Source organism: Peromyscus californicus, unplaced genomic scaffold (assembly GCF_007827085.1).
Source record: "Peromyscus californicus insignis strain IS unplaced genomic scaffold, ASM782708v3 Scaffold_23__1_contigs__length_62951481, whole genome shotgun sequence".
Taxonomy (NCBI): Eukaryota; Metazoa; Chordata; class Mammalia; order Rodentia; family Cricetidae; genus Peromyscus; species Peromyscus californicus.
Window position 1 is genome coordinate 56,745,278 of NW_026294534.1, and position 21,226 is coordinate 56,766,503.

Below are 21,226 nucleotides of genomic sequence, written 5' to 3' on the forward strand. Positions count from 1 at the left end.
CTTACCTTGGAAGACGGTAAGTAGGAAAACTAAAAACTGTAGGAAGGGCAGTGGAGGTAGAAGTGGCTGAACGAAGGAATGTGTATGTAGTGGGGGAAAGAAGGGAAAGAAATCTGACCACTGCATGTAGACAGAGTCATGGTCTAGACAGGAGAAAAAGGCAAATCCTGTCAGATTCATGTGGGGGGCTTTATGTGGAAGGTCAATGGGGTCTGGGTATAAGAGCTGGGACAGCTGCTGAACAGGTGACACTCTCAATGAGGTTGACACTCGGTACAAAAAAAGAAAAGGACTTGGGTGAATTAAAGGCAGGAGAGACAGCAGGAGCCAACTGCCAGCTCACATGAGAGAAAAGGAAGCCAGGACTGGCACAGAGGAGGCACCCAGGTGGTGGCTGTGGCAGAGAGGGTCCAGCGTGGAATTCTGCAAAGACAGGACCAGGATGTGAGTGCCCAGAAGCCCCCACTTTCAATCCTGAGGAGGACACGGCATGTAACATGGGAACGAGGAAGAATGAGGACATGGAAGGGACCGGAGGTGAATGTGTACCATCACACCCGAGAGAAGAGTGTGTGAAGAAGCAAAATCCCACGGCACATGCACTCTTCCTTTTTCTTTCCCTTCTTTCCTGATTTTCAGAACGAGATCCTTTAAGGATCTGAAGGTGGTGGTCAAGAGGGAGAGCTGGAGGATGCCAGCTTTGATTTGTGCGAAACCACAGACAAAGGGCACACTTTGGGAAGACGTGTTCAGCTTGGTTTGGAATCAGCTACCTTTCTCATCATCACACCGGCAACACCAGATGAAAGTGAATGAGCCAAGACTTAATTCATCAGTCCCCTTCTGGAAAGCAGGGCCTGAGCGGTGGAGAAAAGTGGACTGATGTCACCTAGCAGCAAGGGTGTGCAGGGAAGAGCAGATGCTTCCTATCACCCGCAGCTCATTTCCTCCACTGTACTTTATTCTGACCTAAACGCTGCTGGAAAAAACACAGGGTCACAGAAAGCAGCTGTCCTCCTGGCACGGTTCCCCTACTGGTGTTCTTTTTTTACCCTTATCACAGGCGCACACTATGCCTACTATTTGTCTGAAGTGCACTTTGATATGTGTTTGGTGCTTAAATAAAATCCCAAGCATGAGGAGCTACAAGGACTCCTGTCATATTAGGACATCCTGCATTGGAGCCAGGACAAGGCAAGCTCACTACCATGACTGCTATGAGGTGTTTGCTTTACAGATGGATCATAACAACAAGCCCTCGGCAACATCTAGGCTCACTGTACCTCAAACTCCAGATAGTGGTCTTTGAGCTTGTATTCATCCACATCCTTGGCTTTGACCTTCTTGTCTGGGGGATATGAGCGATGCTCAGCCAGCTCAGTGGTGATCTGCTTCAGCTTGCTTTCATGGGATTTCAGCTGTTCCTCCTGCAGGAAATTGTGAAGTCATTCAGTGTGCAGAGAATAATCAAAGAGAGGCACAAGACGCCTGTAAAATCCTTTCTGTTTAATGACTTCAATTTATCCAAATAGTCCAGTGAGCCTTTGAGCCTAAGTCCTTCCCACTGTTCTAGGCCAGTCTTGGTATATTCCTTTTTAGGATGGAACAGAGACTAACATTACTGGCCAGTCTCTCATCACAAAGTCATACCATTTCTGAGCCCTTCACCAACTGTACTTGCCACCAAGTGGGGACCAGGCCTCTTAAAAGAAACCCTGACAAGCGAGTTACAAGCTGAACAATTACATTCCCTTCCTGAGAGTCACATGATTTGGCTTCTCATTTCATGCCCACTCAGCAATGCTATTAGCTTCTCCCTGTTTATCATAATAAACATTTATTTGCATAACACTTTCCTTCTGGGGAGAAACTGTGCTACACAGAAATGCTTCTGTGAAACGTATCTGCAGATGAAATTCTTCCCTGGAGTGGCAGGGGTTCTCACTTGTCTCAGTTTCACTGACCCAAAGTTAAACACCGAGCGATTACTGTATGCACAGCATTAGTCCACACACTAGGTACTAGAATAATACAATCAATCCTATGTATAAGGATTTCCATTCCTGGACACCATTTATGTCACCTTACTAATACACTACTGAAGAAGATATGCTGCTCAACTCTCTCATAACACATTGAAAATATTCATTCTTTACTTCTTTCTTTCCGTTTTGTTTTTTTGAGATTCATTGAATAGAACAGGCTGGCCTTGAAACTTATTCATTACGCTCCTTCCTCCACCTCCTGAGTGCTGGGATTATAGGCCCATAATATGCATCCAGCGGCTCTAAACATGCTTGAAGCAAAGATAATGTAATTCCCTGGCATCCCTACAATTGTGTAACTGCTTGGCATTCCACTTTCCCATGAAAATTGTTCAAAATGTTGAATAATTTTACATGTGCAGTATAAAATAAATGGATGGCAGATGAAAAGGAATTAAAATAATCAATAAATATATTTTGCATAACAGAAGCATAATTCTATATTATAAAATTTGCACAGCAAAATAGAGGATTTTAAAGCTATCAGAAAATTAATAATTCCAAATACTAAAGACTATGTAATATTTTAAGAAAAAAGTCACCCAGAAAGCATGAGTCAAATACAGTATCTTAGAGTCCTCTAAAATAGTGAGATTCTTAGAGCCAAAAGAAAAATAACCTGAACATTTAAGATCACCAAACAGAAAATAAATGATGAAAAGTAAACTCAATGAGTGCAGAAAAGGAGCCTGGAGAGAAGGGTGAAAAGAGGAGCAGATCCATTTGAAGTACCAGGCATAACAAAATACCTAAAGTAGTCCCAGCAAAAACTGGAGAGAGATATACTTAAGATTCTGGAAAATCCATCAGCTGTGCACTGATAATGACAAAAGCCAATAAAAACTCTAGGGAGATTAGTATATAATGTTTCATTTACCTATTACGTTCTGCCAAGGCATACATAGACCACGTTACAGATGGATGCCTTTCTAAAATGGATATGCTGAAACCCTAACCCCCAAGCACCTATACTAGAAGATGGACGCTCATCAAGGCCAGTGAGAATATAAGGCCTAGTGTCCTTCGGAGACACTAGAAAGCTTGACCTCTCTGCATGCATGCTACGCACCAATGCAAAGCTAGAAGGACAGTCATCACCTGCAGCCCAAAGGGAAAGAGTTTAGACTCTGACCTCACTGGCACCCTGTCCTTGTGTCTTCAGGGCTTCAGAACTGTGAGGATATGTATCAGCACAGCAGTTATGGAAAACTGAATGGAAGGCCTTTGGAAAACTAAAACCAGAATTACTAGATGATCTAGCTATCCCAATTCTGGGTAAATACTTAAAGGAATGAAGTAAGGAAAAAAGATGCATGCACTCTCATGGTCACAGTAGCATTACTCACAATGTCTAAAATACAAACATAAACTACGTGTCCAACAACTGAGACCATGACTAATGAAAATGCAACATATAATATTCAGTCTTAAAAAAAAATTCTGGTCACATACTACAACGTGGATACATGGAAAACACTGTATGAGATCACTTAAATGGGACATCCAAAAAAGTCTAACCCATGATACTAGGTGGTGGAATAGTGGCTATATAGCCTGGGGATTTTGGAGATTAGGGAGATGTTGGCCAAAGACCAAAATGTCCATTAGGAAGAATAAATTCAAGAGTTCTATAGTATATCAAGACAACTATAATTAATAATAGTGTGACACACATTTTAAAATTGCTAAAAGAGATGTCAAATGTTCTGACCACAAAAGTGGCACATATATCAATTAGCTGGATTAATCACTGCACAATGTATGCATACTATAAAACACGCTGTACCTATAAATATAGACAATGCATATTTGTCAACTAAAATTTAAAATGAGACTTCACTTTCTCTTACATAATAGTATTTTTAGTTTGAAGGGCATTTCATATTTTGTCTTTTCAATTTAATTAACTGACTTACTGCCTAGGCTGGCCTTGAAGCAGTTCTCCTAACTCAGTCTCCCAAGTAGATGAATTACAGATGTGCTCACTGCACCTGGCTTTATTTAACTTTTGCTAGTTGTATTAACAATATTCATTAATGAGGTTCAGTGTGGCATTTTAATACATACATACATATATACATACAGTAGGCCATGACATGACAGACTGTCTAAGTATGAGTGGAATGAGGTGTATAGTTCTGACCAGTGAGGAAGGCAACCACAAGAATTCCTCTTCTGCCACAGCACACACATTCCCATTGTCTTCACAGTGGGCCCTTAGTGTTCCCACCCTTGGTCAAACCACAGGATAGAAGCAGGAATGAGTTGGGTTGTATCTAAGTAGTAGAGTGATTTCCTAGCATGCAAGAAGCTTTGGGTTCAGTACCTATCACCTAGTAAGAGGTAGATACTTCAATGAAAAAGTGAGCACAGGACTCTTGTTTCTTACCAGTGTTCATCCTGTGACTTGCCCTCAGTTAACGTATAGTGTTTAGGATCTAATGATTATTCATTTCAAACTTTTACAAGACAATGTCTGGAATTCAAAGACAATAGAACTAGATACAAGAAATAGTAACTTTATGAGATATGAGCATCCAGAAGTGGTGAAAGACCCAAGGAAGGCAGAGAATGCCAGTCATGAGTCTACATGCCACCTACCTTTTTTCCTAGCCAGCTCCCTGCATATCTGAGAAACATGCACACTTCCTAGCTCAGCCTGGATCTTATTCATCACAATGGGCAGCAAACTGGGCCTGTGGTACAAGTTTCAGAGCATTCTGTGCCCATCAAGCTTGAAAATGACTGCTTTGATGGTAAAGGGAGGTCCCCAATCGACTGGAAGGTGTATGTAGTGGGGCATGATATTCTGTTTGGACAGCTGCACCAGAAGGAGGGGGAAAACTTTACATCTTTGAAGTAGTCCCTCCACCCCCAGCAGAAGGAAAATGTACTCTGGCAGCACCATGAGGAAAACAACAGAGAAGGTGCCGCCTACACAGCAGAGCTGTTCAGGAAGAGCTGCGCCACACGGGCAGCAATCAGTCTTAATAATTCAGGCTAATATGTTTGGAGGCAGGACAAGAACAAATTAAAGAAAAGCTCACAAGGGACAGGCTAATGAACAAATGTGTCTTAAAGCACCAAACACTCTTAACTGAACCTTTAATTTTTCCCAACGCTGTTTATTTTTCCAGGAAAAAGTTTATCTTGTTGCTATATACTTTAAAAATCCAAATTATGAAAGAGCCTCAGATATTCAGGGAGGCCCTGGCTAGACTATGGGTCTGTGGATCTGTAGCATGAATCTTAAAAGGTCTTATTAATAAAATCAAACCTGATGCCAGGGGTGAATGCTGGAAGATCAGAGAAGAAGAACAAGCCACAGCCACCTCACCTTGTCAATTCCTCAGCTGATTCTGTTTCCTCTCTTTGTCCTCATCTGAATGGGTCTCAGCTGAACTGTGCTGCTCAAAAGCCTAAAAGCTTAACCAGCTCTAGTTCCTGGTTTTCACACCTTATATACCTTTCTGCTTTTTGCCATTATTTCCTGGGATTAAAGGTGTGAGTCACCATGCCTGGCTATTTCCAGTGTGGCTTTGAACTCACAGAGATCCATGCCTCCAGAAGGCTAGTATTAAAGGTGTGAGTGCCACCATTTTCTAGCCTCTGTATCTAGTGGCTGTTCTGTTCTCTGACCCCAGATAAGTTTATTAGGGTGCACAATATTTTGGGGAACACAATATCAACACATGGATCTGATTTACAATCTGAGATTTACAATCACTAGGAAAAGCACTGGTTCTCAACAGTAGCGGATGAACTTTGACCCCAGAGAAGATTGGGCAATGTTTCACTAAACATACTCACTACATATGAAAATTAAATGCCACTCTTCCCTGATGCTTGGTCCTTTCTATCCCTAATACTTTTTAAGATGAATTACATAGCAAAAGTCATGCTTATACACTTGTACAGTAAATATCTAATACAAGTTTTAAAAAACACAACGTAAAATCTCTCCTGAAGCCATCTCACTTTTCTTACCACTGGTTTTTCTTTTTTATACCTATGAGAATATCTGTCCATTCCCTTCCTCTCCATCTTCATCATCTCGCATTCTCTCATCAAAGAAGACCAGCATGGATGCTCCTCCCATCACTCAGGCCAAAATGTTCTCACCAAGTTTACCAAAGACTTCTCTGCTGCCTAGTAGACGTTATCTCTTGCCTTTACTTCATCTGACTTCCCTTCTGCTTTTCTTAATGCAGACACTCCGTAGTTGGTTATTCCCATCCAAGGAACTACAGAAACTGTTTCTTAAGTGCCTTAGTCTGTTTCCAAGCCCTGGTACTAGAACACTTAGGGTCAAAAGGAAGACAAGGATCTAGAAAAGGACTTTGTGGAGAGAAGCAGAGTAGGGAAATCAGGACACAGTGAGGCAAGGTTTATTTTTCCAGGAAAAAGCTTATCTTGTTGCTATATACTTTAAAAATCCAAATTATGAAAGAGCCTCAGATATTCAGGGAGGCCCTGGCTAGACTATGGGTCTGTGGATCTGTAGCATGAATCTTAAAAGGTCTTATTAATAAAATTAATAAATTTAATTATTAATAAAATCAAGCCTAGGTGGCAGCCTTTCTTCTCATCTTTCCCAGCCATGAGAACTGCCCAGTCACGTCCTCAAATGCTTGCACTTCCATCCACATCTAGCTTAGATATTCTCTTCAGGATTACTAAAGCTCCTTCAAGGGCCTTTGTGCTTCTATCTTCTTTAAACTCTTCCATCATATAGTAACAATAATAACTTCTTTGTGTGTGTACATTTGTGTGTATGTATTATATCCACTTTTGTAATATGTATGCTTTGGTGTGTATGCATTATACACATGCATGTGCTATATCTACTTTTGTTTGTATGTATTATTTACACCCGTGTGAGATGTGTGTATGATAATAACTTCTACAATACAGATTAGATCACATTCTTATCCTGCTTGAAGCTCTTGTCTTAAGGATACGGGGGGAGCTCCCAAAGCATTCAAAATCCTACACATGGAAAATATGCCATGGTTTAGTGTCCCCTTCAAAATACACATGGAAGTTTAATTTCCTATGTGATGATATGAAATTGTGAAAAGGTGACTAAGTTGCATGAGTTTCACACTCATGGTTGATTGGGAATATTGTTTTGAGTAAAGGTGTGAACTGTTAAGAAGCAGTTTGACACCCTCAACTTTCTCCTGCTAGCTCCTTCCTCTCCTCTCCAGATGATGCTCTACAAGATTACATAAAGCAGGAGGAACCTGACCTCACAGGAAAGGAAGTGAATTTTGTTTTTAAGTCAGTTACTGAGTCTGTGGTATTCTGTTATAGCAGACCAGATTAGGACAAAGTTCTTTCATGACATAGCCCAGGCTTACCTCCTCAGAGGTCTATTTCTGCTTGTCTCCTGGCTTCTCGGGCCATAGTAACATGGACAAAGCTCTTGTACCCCAGGCTTCTCCTCTGATCATTCTGCCCCTTAGGTCACACCTCCTATAACAGCTTGTCTTCCTTTAAGCTTCTCAAGAGATTCACCTAGCTATCCTGCCCTTTGTACCATCCAGCATTCTGGATAGAATTCTCTATGTCCAACAAACACAACTACAAGTACTTGCTTCTCAATGCCAGTGTCTGGCCCACCAGTTAGATGCCATGACTTCTGTAGTAAGAAACAAGAATTCGGTAAAGATGTCAAAGTAACTTCCCAAATCCTTTACTGGTCAGTGGCAGTGGGGCTGTTTCAGACATGGCTAATGTTGGCAGTGCCTTGGGGGACTATGATGATAACCTTGAGATTAATCTGACAACAGCAGAGACATTTATGTAAATGAACCCAGAAAAGAACTCCAGCTCTTTACTTTGAGTTTAGGGGAACCAAATGTTATCGCCTCTTCCCTGAGGGCAAGGAATTCAACTGGATACCCCTAGACTCACTCTACAGTGAGAAAAGATTTAAGGAAATACTTTTATACTCCTCCCTCCATAAAACAGTGAAAAGAAAGTAACGGATGACGGGCGAAAAGCTCATTACCAAGCCAGGATATTGCCTCCACCCTTGGTATGTAACAGAAAATAAAGATTTAAAAAAATACAAAAGCATGCAAAGGTGTTTGAAGTATAAATCAGATCACACTGCATTCATTCATAATAAGCAAGTGACATAAGCAAGTCACTCTTACAAGGCCTACCTTACAAGACAGACCAAAATATGCAGAACCTTCCTTCCAATATTAAAAATTAGCAAACATTGTATCCTTACAAGGCACGTTTTTCTAAGTGCAGAGCATGGTCACACAGGCTTACCTGGGATAACTTGGTGGTGGTGGCTGGCAGAAGGGGGCGGCTAAACTTCTTCTGAGAGCCAATGGCTTCTGGGAATGGCGGTGCAGAAAACACAGCGGCCACACAGTTAACTTTGCTTATCCACCCCTGCATTTCCTCTGGACTCCTGAAGGAGGGGGAGGAGGACGGGGATGTTAGGGCAGTGCTGCATCGAGGGAGGCGACACTTTGACTCTTTCTTATCACTGATCTAAAATGGCCCGTTAAGATAATTGACTCTTAGTGTACAAGTTCACTGGTTCACTGGTGGCTAACACTCTCAACAGGGCTCACTAAGGGAATGAAAGGCTACAGGGCTGATCGGCATCGCATTACAATGTTGTGACTCTCTCTGTGAGATACATAGAGAAAATGGGATATATGCTTTGTAACTCTCCTTTTTCTTGGAAGCTAGTTAGTCTGGGCCCAAATCAATATTAAAGTTAACTCATCTCTTTAATCACACATTTTTTTTTTAATTGAACTCAGGCATAGCAGGAGAAGGAACTATAAAAAAACATGCCTGACCACTGTGGGAAAGAACTGGATAGTTTCCTCAAATATTAACTACACATTTACAACACAACCCAGTAACTCTACTCTTAGGTAAGTGCCCAAGAGAGATGAAACACTGAAACACAAAAATTTGTATGCCAATGTTTACGGCATCATTCTTTAAAAGATATTATTATTGTGTTTGTATGATGTATAGGTGTGTGTGTGGGGGTGCCAAAGCACGAGTATGGGAGGTTAGAGCTGGTTATCTCCTTCCCCCTTTACATGGAGAGTGGGAGGAAGAGGAGGAAAAAGAGGCGGAGGAGGAGGAGGGAGGAGGAGGAGGAGGAGGAGGAGGAGGAGGAGAAGATTAAGACCAAGTAAGAACAAAACCAACAAACATACTGGGTTTGGAAAAGCAAGACCCTCCAGTCAGCAGTCTTGAGTTTAAATACGTTCGGCTTCTTCTCATAGTCGGTGGCCTTGGATGCTAGGGCGTGGTGCACACTCACTGCGTTTTTCAAGTCTTCTTCCGACAAAGCCTTCTCTGGTTTATATTCATCCTGCAGATGGATATGAAGAAAAGAAGCACAAGAGTATGACTCCTGCTCAAGTTTCCTGAATCTAAAATTAAAGGAAAACATTTTGGAGCATCCATGACAATCCATGGGAAAGTGAAATGTGGAGTACAAACTCCTGATAACTTTGTAAATGCAACATCACATTTTTGAACAATGTGCAACGAGACAGTGAATGCACACAAAGGCATTTTTATGAAGCCTATATTTATATATATTTATGTATATAAATTATGGCAGTCTGCTGAGGATAGCCAGGTAGATATGCACATTATGGGAACCTGCAGCATGGCCAGCTCCAACAGGCATAAGTCGGTCCCAGAATGAAATGGACACATGCAGAAGCTCGCAGTTAGCATCAAGAGAACTGCACTGGTGCTGGAAACAAAGCCTCTTAGTCCTTTATCTGAACACACTACATTTTCCTGAGGCTATTTTTTGAGATGATTAATATTATTAATAGGAAAATGAACAATGAAATAAAGTAATTTCCCTAGCTCTTCTGATGACAAAAAAAAAAGATAAACTTAAGATAAATCTTGGTTCTATTTTTCTAAATAGGCATAAAATGCATAGGAAGATGCCATGTATATACAATTTTATTTTTTGACAACCACTATATAATTCAGTTTTCAAAGGTTCCTTTGTATGGCTACCCTCCAAACATGACAGCCAAAACAAAAACTTCACTAGTAGAATAATAATCAGAATTAAAAATAGGTTTGTCAATTATTTCTAGTAGTTGCTGGGTTCACTGTAATAAATAAAGGTTAAAACCAATGTAAAAAACTACCTATCTGCTGCATACAGTGACAGTACGTATTTCTGGATGTTTAATAAGCCTATGCTTCTCCTATAAAGTACACACACACACACACACACACACACACACACACACACACACACTCTTTCTAACCCACAGTGAACATATAAAGGGGAAGATGTTAGTATTCTCACTACTGGCTGGTTTTTTGTTTTTTTCAATTTTTTTTTAGAAAAGCAATTAGTACTTTCTACCTTATTGCCCCGTTTTTCACCAATACCATTCAAAACTCAAATAATTCAAATATATTAATGCCTGCAACTTATTCAAAATGAATAAAAAATAGACAAGCCAAATGTTGATCTTTGATCATCCCTATCAGCAGGGAACTGAGAGGCCAAGGTTTTTCTTTTAATCAAGAAGTAAACACCAGCAGCCATCTAAAGAGTTCCCACATTCACACTCTTAAATGCCGACTTCCAGAATGGGATACAAGTCTTGGTTTATTTAAGCTCAGGGATTACAATTCACTGCTGACAGAGCCTTGTGGCAAGGTAAAATGATCAAAAGACAATGAAAAGAGAGTATTGAAAGTAAAACCAATATATTAAAGCATATGTTTTAGTACGAGTCCATCCCAGCAGTCCACATAACTATAACCCAGCTATGCTGGGAAATCTCTTCTGCACTTTCAAAAAGTTGTTTCTCGGTGACTCAGTATTCTAAAATCTTTGACTCTCTTCACGGAATTTTGAGTAGAAGTTTCAAGTACAGGTAGCCTGAGTACAAAATCCCCTCCAGCTTCAGGATTATGCTGTAACAGAATCCTGCATGCTTTTCCCAACAATGTCTCTTTGTTTCTAGATAGGAAATTGAGAAAGAGGAGGGAAAGAGAGAGAGAGAGAGAGAGAGAGAGAGAGAGAGAGAGAGAGAGAGAGAGAGAGAGAGAGCAGAAGGGAGAGAAATGATCAGCACTGAAATTATCTCTGAGAATCACACATACCTCCATTCTCATGCATGTCTTCCTCACACACCTGGGATTGGCCTGCTGAGACCAGGATGTACATGAACATCTGGTTCTTGGCTCCCTGACTCAGGCTTTACTCTCAATTCTTCTGAGTTTCTTTCTTTTTTTACATGTAATTTTTATTACTACTTTTATTTTTCATCTTTTGTGGTCTTTTGAGATGAGATCTACTATGTAGCCCTGTCTAGTTTATAACTCACTGAACAGATAGTCCAGCCTCAATCTTACAATAACTCCCCTGCCTCAGCCTCCCCAGCAATGAGATTAGAGTTGTGTCCTACCACACCCAGCCACATTTTTTTCTTTTTTAATTAAGGAAGAATTTAAAACTATAACTTTTTTTAATATGAGTTACATAGTATAATACAGCTTGGAAATCTTTCACTGACCTCTAGATAGTTTATAGTTTTACTTTTGTATATGTTTTTTTGATCTTAGTAACAGAATGTGCCTAAAGCTAAAGCTAAAGTTACTTATTATTTATATTTTTAAATATTGTTGGCTTAGTTTATGACCAGAAAATATGGCCTATAAAGTCTACTTTTCATTGAATGTTATTAAGGGTATTCATGTAGCCACCTGCGTGTTGATTTTTGCTTATGTTCCTTGAAAGGCCCATTATTCACAAAACATGTAAGCTTTTATAATCAAGCACACTGATTGGTCTCTTCCTTTCCTTACATGTTTCCCCACTGTCCATCCCCTTCCGCGAACATACCGACCTTTCCCACGTACTGAGAGGCAATGCAAGTTTTCCCTCCATTTCCAGCAGCCTTCATATTTACACATTCGTCTCTCTACAGCTTAGTGGGATAGGTTTTAAGTATTATTCTTAAAACTATGTGCTACCTATTATTTTTAAGTATTCTATCAACTTTTGTATGTGGTCATGTAAGGTGGAAATTTCAAAAAACATCTTCCACATAAATTTTGTACTTTTTTTTTAATGCTCCTCACACATATCAACAAGACTTTTAAAATTTTTAATTCTTTATATACAATTACATCTCAACTGCAGTTTTCTCCATCTCTACTCCTCTCAGTCCCCCATTACTCCCCCTCTCCCTTAAATCCACTCCTCCTCCATTTTCCTGAAGGGAAAGAAAGAGAGTAGGTCTCTCAGGGACATCAACTGAACATGGCATAACAAGTTACACTAAGCCTAGGAACAAACGCTCATATCAAGCTGGATGAAGGGACCTAGGAGAAGGGAAAGGGTCCCAAGTACAGACAAAAGACTCAGATACCCCCGCTCCTGCCGCTAGGGGTCCCACAAGAACATCAAGCCATGCAACAGTATCAGTGCTCATCCTAGTTGTCATCAGAGAGGCATCCTCCAGCAACCTATAGGTGCAGAAGCAGAGAACCACAGTCAAACACTAGGTGAAGCCAGGGAACCCTGAAGAAAAGGAGAAGGAAGGATTCTAGGAGCCAGAGTTGAGGACACCACAAGAACACAGCCCACAGAATCAACCATGCAAGGCTCACAGGGTTCACAGAGATGCGAGTGACAATCATGGACGCTGTCTGAGTCTGAGCTAGGTCAATAAGACTTTGAACAAACTCATTTTATCTCACCTTTCGTGTTCTCATTAATTCCAAATTTGGCTGGAATACTTGAGCATGCCTTATTTTAAAAATCTTACTAAACTGTATTTATCATGAATTTTGTTTCAAGAAACCTTATTTGCCCTTACATGTTACTGCTGTCTCCCCTTGTTTGGGATTTGATTGTGTCCATAGTTCATTGCTCATTTGCTTTATTTCTTTGTTCTGTCTTGATATCGCTATTCTTAGCCCTTTGCTCTTTGAAGTATTTTCTTAACGTGGGCAATATGCTCTAATTCTTCTCAAATATCTTTCAGGGTATTTTTGACAGGTATAGAACTGGATATAAAGTTTCACAGGTGCAATCCTTCCTATTCTTTTTCTTTACAGTCTGCAGGTGCAATAGCAGTTTTCCTCCAGTTTCTAATATAATAGAGTCCAAGGACATTCTGAGTCTGCACACTGGGCACAGTGTATGTGTGTGTGCGTGTGTGTGTATTAGCACATGAGGCTCAGGTGTGGAGACTGGAGATCAATGTTGGTGTCTTTCTCAGTCACTTTCACTGAGCTTGAAGCTCACCAATCCAGCCAGGCCTGGCCAGCAAGCCCTAGGACTCCTCCTGTCCACTACCCCCTGAGCCTCTGCACTGAGGTTACAGGCGCATGGTCCACGCCTGGCTTTGTTTGTTGTTGTTACTATTTGTCCCCCCCCCCCCACTCCTCCGGGATCTGAACGCGGGTCTTCATGCTTGCAAACAAACACTTAGTCCACTGAGCAACCTTCCCCACTCTTCTATTCTCGATTAAACTTTTCTTCTTAGATAGTCTATTAGGAATTTCATAGATGTTTCTCTTTATTCAGGGCATTCAGTAAAATCTGCTTGGCTGCACTGTAATTTTCATCTAATCAGTCTAAAAAAAAAAAGGAAAAATCTCACTGACTCTCCTTTATATGGTCACTGAAATGGCCAGACAACTATCACCACAGGTAAACAACACAACGGGGTACAATGGTCGCACCAGGGACTTCAGGTTTCCAGATTTGGATGTACTCAGTGCTAATTGACAGTTCTTGTACATCCCCATGGTAATCTCTTCATTCTGTCCTGCCAAGTGGACACAACACCCTTAACTAACTCTAGGGCAGAACATGGGTATCTGGTTTAGAGCTTGTGTGTTCAAATGCCTGGTTCTGATAGTTAATGTCTGCATGACGTTAGATGGGTTAAACTCATTAACTGTTAGTTTTTTTTCTCTTAGGAATTAGTGAAAATACCTCTGCTAATAGAGACAATACCTTTAGTTTGCTTCTTAAATAATCATCCTGCCACTAGCCCATTCCCATTTTAATTCTTTAAGTATCTCTTGAGGTGTCAAGACAACTAGTCTTATATCAACGCTCACCTGTATCATGGTATCTAACAAACTACTGTGAACTAATAATAAAATAAACTACTAGTAATAAGCTGGTTGCTCACTATTAATATCAATGACTTCAGTGCTTGAAAGCTCTGTAACTACCCCTGGTGTATATTCTCTCTGCTAACATTTCCATTGGAACTGAAGGTAATGCGTGGCATTCTCAGACTGCAGTACAACTCTAATGAGTACAAAAAGGCTATGTTTGTCATGGATCTTACGAGTGAGAGCTGGCAGAACAGTCATCTTTTTGTTCTCTTCCAATATACTCTGTCCCCATTCTAATGTGGACGTTTAATTCCCAAAGTCTTATGCTCACGCCATTAAAAAGCTGGAAACTTATTCCATCTACAGCATTTAGATGTTGAGCCTTTTGGAAGTGATTGGATTAGGAGGCCAGGGTGGAGTCCTATGACTTCTAAGAGGGAAAGAATCATAGAGAAACTCCTGTTTCCTACCATGGTATTGCTGGAGTTTAAGGGACCCTGGTCAGAGCATATACTGCTAGAACTATGAGCCCAAACAATCCTCTTTTCTTTGAAAATAAACTCGCCTTAAATAAATACTATAATAGTCAAAAGCTGCCTAATCAGCTTTTAGAAAACACTGTTTTGGAAGATAATGTATCTCAAGGCAGGCTGAGGCATTCTAAGACACATGCCAGTTCATGCTGAGAAGAAAGTTCCCCATGGGGCAGAAATGGAAGGTGGGGTCTGCTTATTAGGACTAAACTGAAATTAGGGGTTTTAAGTCTCTTGGTTTCTACTTTTCTAGTTAATAGTAAAAAAAAATGTTATCTTAAATGCAAAATATTAACAATAAGGTATGTTTGGGCAACTCAAATTACTACAAGAAAAACGAAGCACCAAGTCCCCCCACCCCAACCCCCAATGAGAGCAACTCTGGGTAGTGTGGCAATACTCAGGTTGACAATGAGAGTGAACAGAAGTGACTTTACCCCACAGAATCCACCCTGGTAGCTTTAGTGTTTGCTGCGTAAGCTGGGAGATGGTAGTCAAATGATGGGGTTGGGAAGGAAGGAAGGAATAAGGCACAAATTATTGTAATCAGACCATTTCAAGCCCAAGACTGTTTGCTGTGGAAACTAAATGTAAAACAGAGAGAATGATAAATCCAATCAAGGCATTTTCTATAAGGAAGGAAAATGCTCCATGACACCCAATTATGACCCATTTTCTCCAACAAATGGAGGTGAAAATGACGCCCCCAAACATGCTCCTCTCCCTGTGCTCCCAGCAATCTGCACCGCTTTGTCTGGTGTGACTCATGACGGCACTCTGCCAGTGCTAAGCAGTGAGAGTGTGAGTCTACAGATTCTTATCTTATGTTCATTTAAGGCATGAGATAAAGAGTCTTTTCCTTACAGTGTTTGTTGATTAAAGCTTTTGTGGCCGGGCGGTGGTGGCGCACGCCTTTAATCCCAGCACTCGGGAGGCAGAGCCAGGCGGATCTCTGTGAGTTCAAGGCCAGCCTGGGCTACCAAGCGAGTTCCAGGACAGGTGCAAAGCTACACAGAGAAACCCTGCCAAATCACAAATTATTGCATCAAGTTTGAAATAATTCTCTTCTCAGGTACTATAAAGTACAATCTGGAAAGCGGCAAAACTCATTAGCATCAATGAAAAGTATGCTCAGATTCTCTGTCTGTTTATTGAAGTATTATTTACTTAATAAACAGAGGTGAGAACCCCGTTTGATGGCAGGAGGCTGTAAATAGAAATATGAGCAGCTAAAGCAGGTAGGATACACCATGACTGAGTGTCTACTGCTCTTCCTCCCTCAGAGCGCTTGGTACTACATTACCATCTCTTGTCAGCTCTACGCTACAGTAAGAGGGATGCTTGGTTTCAAAATTAACAAAAAATACCAGCAGCTCATGCACCCAATGGTCTTAAGTTGTCTAATGATGCTTGATTCTCACATGGTAAGAGATGTGTCCTGCAATCTGCTCACTATCTTTTAAAAATTCTAGCATATTCAGCTATTTTTCTAAAATTATCCAGTTTCACCGTTTTTATGGTTGACACAGCACAGAGAAAGTATGACTATCTCCGAATCTGGGCAGGAGGAACAGTAGCAAGTCAACTGAAAACATGGTTTGATCTTTCACTAAACCAAGCATATATGTGAAAGTCACTCACACAGTTAAAGTGGAGAGGAGACTTTAGTCTCACTTAAGCTAGTTTTTCATACACAAACCATGTTACAGTAGAAAAATACTAAGCCAAGGAAAGCAAAAAAGATGCAAGGTTTCCCTCTGTGTTTGTTAATTGGGTACATACAGTGTCTATTTTCACCTGACAATAATAGGGTGACCCTGGCCTCGGAAAGATTCCTTATTTGTTGGCACTGACACCTCCTCAGTCTACCGGCAGGGGCGCTAACACACACTTTTACTCCTCAGTCTACCCGCAGGGGCACTAACACACACTTTCACTCCTCAGTCTATGGGCAGGGGCACTAACACACACTTTCACTCCTCAGTCTATGGGCAGGGGCACTAACACACACTTTCACTCCTCAGTCTATGGGCAGGGGCACTAACACACACTTTCAGGAAGGCCTTGGGCTTCAGTGGAGGCACAGGAAAATTGCCAGGGTAAAATTGACAAGTGAGTCAGATTTAATGAGTATGAAGGTATTTGGAAAGAGAACAACTGCCCTTGGGAAAAGATTATAGGATTCTTGGACCAATATCTGGGGGGAAAAAAAAATAAAACCCAAACACCAAGAAGTCTTAAAATTTATTTAAGTGAAACTACAATTTCTCACTATTTACTTTTCTCATCAGTACAAGGTCAGGGTGGTGGAAGAGCATTCCTGCTTTCACTCAGCACTAGACTTAACTACCAAGCTGTTGAAGGCATGCTTGGGGCAGAGAGGGGGTGGGCAAGGAGAAAGGGAAGGAGGGAGAGAGGGAGAGGGGAGGGGAGGGGGAAGGAGAGGGTTGGGAGAGGGGGAGAGCTCTAGAGCAACAAGCACACGCTGAAGTGCTCGGGGTTGGAAAAGGCTGCTGCCATCAAGGCTGCCAATCTGAGTCTGATCCCCTTGATTCACACACACAATTGAAAAGGAGAGCAGAACCGGACTCCCCCAAGTTGTTCCCTGACCTCCAGATGTGCGCGACGGTGTGAGCATATGCACACACTGCAAGATAAATAGAAGTGTGTGTGTGTGTGTGTGTGTGTGTTTTACGGTTTACTTGTATCATTACTACACTGCGGTCAGGTCTGATCATCGCTCACAGCACTTTCTTTGCGTCCAAATGCAGTGAGGGCGAACCAACAGGTAATTCATGTGTTCCCCTCCGTATCTTTTACATGACTGGTAAAGGTGTAGTAATATTTACTCAAAGGAAGGAAGGAATGGAGGAAATGATGTAGGGGTAGAAAGGTAAATGGAGGAAAAGGAAGGGGAAAAGGGAAAGGAAGGAGGGAGATGAAGGCATGTGTGAAGGGAAGAGGAAATATATGAAAATAGCACACATGCACAAGGAACAAGGGAGCCTGCAATGACCTGGACTTACCTTCTACTTCCAGGGAAAAAGAGTCCACAAGCACTGCATGAAACAAGCTAGCTTCTGCTAGCTGAGTATCAAACTGGAACTTGGTTTTCAGCAGAATCCCCTAAAGCACAGCTGAAATGCTTAAAACCCCAAAGACCAGGAGTGCTTCCAGCTGCAGTATCTTATTAAGAATTTATTGTTTTTAAAAACTGCAATTATACTCTGTATCACTCACATAGTGGACACATTTATCTCCTAGACTGGGCCATTAATCTAAACTAGGATGCATGAAAACTTGGGAAGGAGTACTAGGCTTCCAAGCCCAGTTCCCTGCTTCTTTAAAAAGTATTAACCATTGTAGATGGAAAAGGAATGAAAGTGGGTGTATAACCTTTTCAAAGCATGAAAGGTTACAAAGTCAGCGCTTTCACAAAAGGAAATAAAATGCCCTGAGTGCACAGGATTAGTGAAGAGCCATAAGAGGCCAGACTGGGATCAGCCTGTCCTGGCTCTGTGGAGTTTAGCACATGAGCTCTTGGCATCTTCTGGGCGATCTGGACTCCTCCCTCGTGTCTTCTTCCTGCCGGGCCAGGATTACTCCTGATTGTAACTATACTTCAAACAGAAAAACAAACAACCCTTTCCAAATGGACTTTTATAAAACCTAGACATAGCTGCAACACAGTTCTCTTCCAGTAACACAAAGAATGCAGAAAGATTTGGCATGAAGCACAGAGAACTCCCAGTGTGGCAATATTGCCAGACTATGGTTGGTTCCCAGACTTCAGAATGGTTTTAAGTGTGCAGGTATTTGTATGAGGCCCAGTTCTGGTGTTGTATCTCACAGGCTGTACCCTGGAGGCTTCCGGAAATTACAATCTGTTATCCACCCAAATACATTCCATGTAGCTGGACCACTGAGCGATGAGCACAGTCCTTATCTTATTTGTGCATCTTGTTACCTCGTGTTTTTCATAAGATGATTTTTAGAGTTCACTAGCAACTCCCAGCCTAAGACTGGCCTTTCCATCTCTGCCATCAGTTCAAGCTCTGGGAGGAGTAGACAGTATGTTCATTTTCTGCCTAATCTGCAACAGGACATTTTGTTAATGATTCTGACATCACTATTTGGGTGAAAGTCAGAGGCCATTGGGAGGGGACCAGAGAGAAGAAAAGCTAAAGGTGGGGAGAAAACTGTGTATAGGGTGGAAATATTCAACAAGACCTCTGACAAAGGAAAATGATAGATCAGGCCTTACTTCACTCTAGAGAGAAAGCAATGACAGGAAAGATTCAGAGATCCAGGAGACATGAGACAGACACTGGGATCTGCCATTAGCAAAAACCACAGGGAGGGACACCAGAAGAGGCTATATGAAGTTGTCAATATACTCCCTTCCTGTGTCCTCAACTTTTCTCTAATCTGGCATCTATTGCCCATCACTCTACCAATTTTTTTTATCACTAATCTTTGGTTGCTGAATTCATGTGACACAGTCTAATTCCGGTCTCTGATGTCTCTTGATGTCCATGACACCACTTTCTCTTAGCTTTCTCAGTTCTCAGCCACTTCCTTCAGGTTCCTTTTCCTCCAGTACATATGGTGTGTCTATACTCCCAGTTCTGATATTCTAAATCTATAAAACTGGAGTGACAGCATCTATTCCTATGCTTTGGATTGTCAATAATTTGTTGGTGACTCTGTAGACTATATTTCTAGGCATCCCCCTCAGTTCCAGAGTTGAATATGCATAATTCCCATTGTACACAGCCACTTACTATTCCATAGAATTTTTAATTCAATACCTTAGTTCAAACTTACCCACTGGACCCTTTCCTGTTAACATAACCTAGTTCAAACTAGTCTGCATATATGGATGGATCTGCTTCTAAGTCAGTTTTCATACTGTGAGCAGGCTGATCTTTCTAAACTCTAAGAATTCTGTCACTGTCTATTTCAAACAGTCTGCATTAGCTCCACACTGCACTCAGACAGTCTCAATTCTTTAATTTGGCTTTGTAGGCCTTTTAAATCTACTCTGAACACTTTTTATATTCAACTGATCTTGAAGCTCCCCAAATATGCTATGGTTTCACGTCTCAGCATTACATAAGCTTGCCCTTGTCAGAATTCCTACAAGAGTTTTATTTTTTCATTTGTCATTTGAATCTAGGCTTAGTATCGCTCTTCCATGATCTTCCCTTTTCTTCTTAGTTATGTGTCTTCTTAGTTATACGTGTTAGTAGCCCATTCCCTTCCTTGGCGCCTTTATAGAGTCAAATTATTCTTCTTGTTCTTGATCTTTTCAGACAGAACACTGAAGGCTCCTTTAGGGCTACACTGTGTTACAGTCATATCTGTTGTTTATAATATTCTAGAAACCAAGCAGGGGCTTAAAGATGAGAAATTATTATGATCTCTTCCTAACTAATATTATTGTGGTTTGCTGGCTAAAGTTCAATTTAATGAATACTTCAGTTATATTGAAGTGTCAATCTGGGAATAAGAAAGGTTAGGGTTCACACTGTAGAAAGTTATCATTGGTGTGTTGGGGCATGCGTGTCATGGTGCATGTGCATCGTCAGGGAACAAGTTTTCGAAGTTGATTTTCTCCTTCCACCTTCATGTAAGTTCCATGGATCAAACTCAGGTTGCTCTTCTAAGAGTTATTTTCTAACTAATTCCCCCCAAGTGCCTGCCTGAGAATTCTACCAGGTCAGAACAGATGCTACAAGCGGCTAAGGATGCTCATCTGAGGGATGTCAAATGAATCTAAGCACACTGAGTTCTTTAGTCCATTCACTTCATTCTTCTCAGTCAGTTCTATCTACAGTTTCTTTTCTGTTCTCATACTTAGCTCCTCTCAGTCCCTTCTGCTGTTCTCTCATCTCTAGCTAGTTCTTTCCATCTCTGTGCTCATCTTTGTTCCTCTAAATCCATTCTCCCCAGTGCTCTCAGAGAACACAAGCAGGAATTCTTAGACAAAGAAATGCGAGGCTTGAAGTTTTCAGGGTCACAGAGAAAGGTGATAAGGATCCCCACATAAAGCAATAAATGTCAGCTTCCAATAACAACCCAAAAGGAGAGTGACTAAAGGGGAGGTCTCTGGTAGGGTCAACTAAAGGCTAAGATCTAGGAATAGCACCTGGCCGAGGAGAAACTAAAACTTAATTTGCACAAGAAAGAAGCTTGGCACCTATCACCTGCCTGGCCTTGAGGGCAATCTCCTTGGGTCAGCGGGCAGTAACTACCTTAACTAAGTAACTAGCAAATGGCTAAAACATCATCCCAGTAATGTGAGCAGTAAGTCTTTTAAATTAGGGTCTTGTGTAAATAACCTGGGGAGAAGGTAAGGAGTTGAGGATTTAATTGCTAGTGGTTACTTTCTCTTATCTGTAACTGAGATGAGGTAATGTTTATCTGCATTTGTCCTTGGATAAAAAGGTATCTTAGCTGAAATACTTTTGTCTGGAGAATGGCCCTGGCCAGATTTATGTTAGTAAAAAATAAACACAGCTG

At 41.2% G+C, this 21,226-nt stretch overlaps 1 protein-coding gene across 7 annotated transcripts in view; it reads right to left on the reverse strand.

Moving 5' to 3' along the window:
* Window positions 1-21,226, reverse strand: part of Psd3 (pleckstrin and Sec7 domain containing 3) — a 447,179-nt gene that overhangs the window by 29,915 nt on the left and 396,038 nt on the right. For all 7 annotated transcript variants that reach the window (XM_052752396.1, XM_052752397.1, XM_052752400.1 and 4 more), the window contains 3 exons: window positions 9,251-9,408; window positions 8,334-8,478; window positions 1,284-1,427 (listed from right to left, as the gene is read on the reverse strand). In XM_052752396.1, coding sequence (XP_052608356.1) covers window positions 1,284-1,427; window positions 8,334-8,478; window positions 9,251-9,408 — 447 coding nt within the window. The remainder of the gene's footprint in view (window positions 1-1,283; window positions 1,428-8,333; window positions 8,479-9,250; window positions 9,409-21,226) is intronic.